The sequence below is a fragment of the Electrophorus electricus genome, chromosome 2 (genome assembly GCF_013358815.1).
Source record: "Electrophorus electricus isolate fEleEle1 chromosome 2, fEleEle1.pri, whole genome shotgun sequence".
NCBI lineage: Eukaryota > Metazoa > Chordata > Actinopteri > Gymnotiformes > Gymnotidae > Electrophorus > Electrophorus electricus.
In genome coordinates this window covers 32387500-32393326 of record NC_049536.1, presented here as the reverse complement: position 1 = coordinate 32393326, position 5827 = coordinate 32387500, and the positions used below count along the sequence as shown (strand labels likewise).

At 40.4% G+C, this 5827-nt stretch overlaps 1 protein-coding gene across 1 annotated transcript; it reads right to left on the bottom strand.

Annotated features, from left to right (window-relative positions):
* Nucleotides 1–289: 289 nt before the first annotated feature.
* Nucleotides 290–4581, bottom strand: cd302 (CD302 molecule). The gene is made up of 6 exons (XM_027010246.2): nucleotides 4445–4581; nucleotides 3683–3808; nucleotides 3469–3579; nucleotides 2369–2557; nucleotides 2238–2261; nucleotides 290–1836 (listed from the first exon to the last, which is right to left on the bottom strand). The coding sequence occupies exons 1-6, from the start codon at nucleotides 4530–4532 to the stop codon at nucleotides 1634–1636; spliced, it is 741 nt and encodes a 246-aa protein (XP_026866047.1). The 5' UTR covers nucleotides 4533–4581; the 3' UTR covers nucleotides 290–1633.
* Nucleotides 4582–5827: the final 1246 nt, after the last annotated feature.

Genomic DNA, 5827 nt, shown 5'->3' with positions numbered 1-5827 from the left:
GGGTTAGACACGTGGAAATTTAGTAGCACGTTAGATTCTGCGCAACTTTGGTGGCTATAATAAATCTTGATAAAGGAAATAACAAATAAATAAATAAAACCCACTCAATACATGTATATGGGCCCTTTAGTGTCTACAAAATTTCAAGTCCAACTCTTAGGACCGACTCCTCCCGAGTAAATTTAGCGCTGGTATTGCCAACTCTTACTATAGAGATTTTATTGCGAACAACATTGAAATTGAGATTTGTGCAAGAATAAAAAAAAAAACCCCTCAGTACAGAAAACAGTATTTTAGTTCTACGAAACAGCTTTTATTTTTGTATGCACAAAGATCAAGCCATAATCAGTGTTTTACAGGATAGTGACCTCTTGACTTCTGCGTAACATTGGACATAAAAGTAAAAACTGATTTTCTTTTTTATAAAATATCCTCAAAGTGAAAAGCTTTGTGTCCTAAAGGATCTTCACCCATGAAGGCAGGTACATGCAGACAGCAGTGAAACAGACCAATTCGACAACCCACAGAAAAAAATACTGATATCAAACACTATTTCCACACACACACATTACGCTTGGAATCATGGGTACAAAAAATCATAAAAGAAATGCAGCCATATGATGTTTGAGTTTGAATAGCAACATGCATAAATGTGTGCCCTAATTCTGTGTCAATACTGAATGTGACAGTGACACTTCCTGGAATTCCTCATCACACTACAATGTCCTGTGATAACATTGAAAAAAAAATTATATTAATTTCTATGGTGCCTCCTCACTCAGGTGCTTTACATGATATATAGATGCAGGAAAACACAGAGTACAACCACAAGCAGATAATTCACTACTACAAAATAGCAGCTTCAGTACTTATGTACTAAAATCTGGACACTAGCTCATATTGTACATAACCATTAAAAAGCTCTGCATTGTTTGTTCACACATTCTTTTTTATACTTCCAAATGAATAATCACAGATGTTTCTTGAATATTGTCTCACAGAGGGACAGAATAATGATTAGGAAATGGAGAGAAAATACCAGAGTACCAGTGATTTCTCTCCCTCACACAGACACACAAAAAGGCTTCCCAAATCCCTGCTTAGAACTTTGAAGTCTTCGGGAAGGTATACTTCAAAGGTTTTTGAAAGGTTCTGGCAACATTCAAAAGACAAACTTTGTCTACTATATCAAAACACGGTCCCATTAATGCTGCTTCACTGCCCTGGACGAAAGCCATGGTGTCCGTCACATATACGTGCCAACAGTCAAAAACACCTCAGACGTTACTCAGCTAATATTTAGACGGAATCTTTCCTCAGCTGCTCCTCCAAATGTTGCAAAAACAGGTAAAAAAAGCATTTTAGGACGAAACTCTCCTTGCATTTCTCCCATATACCACCTGTTACCAATAAGGCCTAACAGACAAACCCAGGTTGACCCAAAGTAAAGCTGGAAGAGGTCAATTGAACTACTGCATATTTACCAAACATACCTCCTGTATTAGTATCTCAAGGCTGAAAAACAGATAATTATTTTTGTATTGTATACCCGATCTTACACAGTGATGTTAAATCTTAAAATGGGGCGTAACTAGAAATCCAAGAGCATCAGTAAGGCCCAGGTCTCCGGTCTTCAGGACATTTCCTCAAACTCTTCGGCCTCCACCAGGCAGGTCTGGTCAGCTGTGGGCGACCTGAAAGGAGGGTGGTACTCGAAAGACGGCAACAGGAACAGGCCAGAGCTGCTCCTTTGCTGGATGAACCAGAAGACTAAGGACAGGCCCAGAATCACCACCACGCTCAGAACAACCAGCGCCAAGAGGAGAGGACTATTGCCTGAGCAGGGGGCAAAACAATGACACCATCATTAAATACCTCAAAACAATGACTCATCGCTACCGTTCACTGCCCCAAAGTGTCACGTCACATGACACGTCAATACTGTTCATTAGCCCAAAACAATGACGCGCCATCGCCATTCCTTACCCCCAAACTGATAAGCTTACTGACACCTACTTTGGCACTGCAGGACCTGAACCAAATCATAACACTCAAAGATATAAAAGCATGAGAAAAATGGGTAGGCAAACTGTCAATATTCTTATAAAGAATATTTTTTTCATGTTTGAACTATGGTACCCAAAAATATTTTTTATCTTAAGCATAAGAGAAGCATGACATGAACAAATTTTCAACAATAAAACTATGAAATGCGTATTTAAAAAATCCATACTTACTGTTTTTCCCTGCCTTGGTTTCTTCTGCAAAAATGTAAATAAATTTTAAAACATGAACAAACAAATGGAGCAATATTCCCCCCTAACGCAACCCTGCGTCCATGACGTGTACTGCTGCAAGCGTAGCTTACTCTGAGCCGTTTCACACACCACTCCATTCTCCTCTTGCCTCGAACAGCTGACATTCTCCCATTTGCCAGAGGAGGCATGCAGCATCACACATGTGTCAACGAGGGGCATCTCCAGATCTTCTATATTAGGACCATCCTCCCAGTTCTTATAGCTTAAAGGAGTCTCGTCATTCCACTTAAACTCATCAACTAACATACACGGACAGAGAGATACAGAGAAAAAGATAAATACAATAGTACTAGAGTGAGAAATCAATTAAATTAGTAATAAACAAGTTGCAAAAAGAAAAAAAATCACTTAAAAGCATCAACATTGGGTTTAACAACAAATTAAATGCATTAAATTGAGATTTAAGATAACCAATTAATGCATCCAATTGAGACTGAAGACAAAGCTTTTCAGAGTTCAAACAGAGGAAAAAAAAATACAATGAAATAAAATGTCCAGATATAATTGACAAAGACATTTTTGTCTGAGTGTAAACTACAAGTTCAAGTCCTTTCATCCGCCTGTACTTCCAGACAGCTCTCTAAAAATCAGCATGCCAGGATGTGCTCGTGTTGTGAAGCGAGAGGAAGCTGCATTATTCCCCTTTAGACAGGTCATGTGGCCCTTTCCTCAGACCTCTCTGTCAATAAACAAAGGTGCTTGGAAATGCTAGATAGTCTACCTGTGTCCAGCCGGGGACTGATAGGAGCTCAGAGTTGATGAGATTAAACACGTTCTGCATCATTCCAGCAACCAAAGGAGAAAAGACTAGATCACGCCCAGTAATCAACTTAAAGTCACACAGTTTTTTTTTTTTTTAATGTTTCCTTCAATTCTATGGTAAACGCACATGCTTAATTCTAGAAAATACCAGCTGCTCCAAGAGCTCTTGGCATCTCCTACACTTCCTTTTTATCCCTATTATTTTCCTTATTTATTATTTATTAACAATGCTAGCATGATAGTAAATGCAGTACATTATGAATCAAGTAAACAGTAGATAAACAACACTCCTAATGGGTCTTCAGGTTCTTGGCGAGTGGTTTTAGCTAAAGGTTAGTGTCAAACCATTATTAAGCTTAAACTTTTAACACAATAGTCCAAATGTTACCATCACTGCTGTAGTACATTCCCAACCAGATATTAATGTTGCCTTTCCACTGCTTGAGGCTGTAATCGACGACAAAGTTGTTCACTTGGGCATTGGGCACTGTGAGAAGGCCTGTGAGACACAAGATTGAGAAGTGTGCAAGGTTTCCATTTTAGGCCTACTGACAGACAATGTGCATTAAAACAGAGGTGTGCGAAGAGCCAGAGAACACTACCAAAGCCACCGCACTTGTCTCTTGCTTGGTCGATGGAGTATCTCTTGGCAACATCCTCCTCTCCATGGACAAAATGGTAACAGCTTTGGCCAAACGGCACCCACATGCGTTCATCATCAGGACACTCTGGAAGCAATTTTAGTACGTTAGAATTTGTATTATTTATTCAAAGTCATGAATATTATTTGAATATTATTTATTCATTTTTCTCCTTACTGTGGGGGAAAGCAACAGAAAATCTACGTGGGTAGAAACTGAAACACTTTTACTGCGTAGATTTGCTTTTATTTAATCTCTTCTGAGGCAAATTCTTGACGAGGGTTTTAAAAAAGCCATGACCCTGCTTCCTCTTTCTTAAAATCCTACGGAAACTTCCAGCTTGGTCACATGCAGTGATTACTGTAAGCCTCAGCAGCCTAGCTAATATGATCAACACTGGAGGGTCGGTATTATTGTTATGGGTGGGGGGGGCTTGTCAAACATAAAAAGTTAGACTACAGCAAGTAGCCAAGCCGTCACATGCTGAGCCCCGACGAACAGCGCACAGCTCCTCTAACAATATTACATACGCCAGCAGACCCGTCGGCGCTGCTTTAGGTTTTATGCTCAGCCGTAGCTTTTGAACGCCAGTTAGTTGCCATTGACGCCACAAGCAAGAAACAACACACAGCGATACCAGATATCGCCTCGCCAGTGTTCCTTCAGCACAAAAGGAAAACTCATCTGTAATGAGGCGTTACATATTAAAATGTTGACGCTTACCTCCGTTAGCCTGGCCCTGTGTGAAACACGAGGAAATAAAAAGAAATGCATATAAAATACAGGAAAGTTGACATGTACTCGGCTCCATGTTGCCAGTGCCCTGCAGTTATGGCTACGAGTGAACTTTCAGCCCGGGCGTTGCGCCAGGCGCAGGAGTAAAACCCACCCATTCCGCATTAGGGCCCCAACATGCTCGCTTTGGCACGTCCATAAACTTTGATGAACAGTGGAGCAGACCAATGTCATTCGAGACTCTATCCTGACTTTGGTCACATTAATACATTAATTTGAATTAATTAATACATAAATTGATTGATTTTGTTTAATTCATTGTTACATAAGTTTAAACTAAATGCTACTACTACTAACAATAACAAAAAAAGACAAAATTACCATTTACAGCGCACGGGGACTTTTGAACTGGAACTGAAAAGTTTAAGGGAACTCTAATCTGAGCCGATGTGTCTTCAAACGTCCGCTAGATGGCGCCTTTTGATCCTTAATGACAGAGACTCAGCAGTAGGAAGTTTAAATACCAGCGAGCCTGGCTGGCTTTGTAGGCACGTGATTACGAAGGAAAGGACAAAATGTTCATTTACAAAAACACTTCACAGTGGTATATGGGCCGTGGTCAAAGCCATTCATGTCAGCGTACATAAAATTAATCTGATGTTTGAATTTTACCGAATGTTTGGTGCCTGCCAGCTAGTAATTCTATAGTGAAAGTAGGTTAGTTATGTAAGCTGTTCTCTGTTACTACACGCTATATGTCATGTATCGCTCCGAATATGCTTTAGTACGTTCAAAGTTCTGTGTAACAACATCCTACGGCTGCAGCAGAGTGAGAAAGCCATGAGACTGAAGTGAGATGAAAGCGAGAGACTGAGAAACAGCAGTTCGGAGGTGAGAAGAGAGAATCGAATGACCACTCTGCAGCATGCGTTTATGTCCACCGTTTAGCTCTCGTTCTCTCACTCTCCCTCACACAGTGGGGGATGACTGTACCCCACTGTCTCCCTCTCACACACACACACACACACACACACTTCATCCACTCCCACCCTCCGACAAAAGCTTTTTGTCACACCAGACATCGCCAAACTAAGCCAAAATGGTCGATAACTTTCACAGCTAATGTAAAACACCTTTTAATCTAATGTAGATTTTAAGTAACTCATCAGTTTTCAATTTAAGAAAACAAGGTTTGCAAGTGCATCATTGCTCAACATGTGGTCCTGAGTAACATATTATGCAATGTAACAGGACATATGGAGTAATGCATTTTAATGTCTCAGAGTGGTCTTGGGATCAGAGCTGCTCCTGGCTGTAATATTATTTCGGACTCAGTCCTCTAAGCACCCGCAGAGCCACTGAAGAAAACAC

Bases quoted from the DNA above. Each gene is read 5' to 3' on its own strand.
- cd302 (XM_027010246.2), bottom strand. From the start codon at position 4,532: ATGGAGCCGAGTACATGTCAACTTTCCTGTATTTTATATGCATTTCTT. The intron at 2,262-2,368 runs GTAAGCTACGCT...ACATTTTTGCAG, and splicing joins GGTGTGTGAAACGGCTCAGA to AAGAAACCAAGGCAGGGAAA. The intron at 1,837-2,237 runs GTAAGTATGGAT...CCCCCTGCTCAG, and splicing joins AACCAAGGCAGGGAAAAACA to GCAATAGTCCTCTCCTCTTG.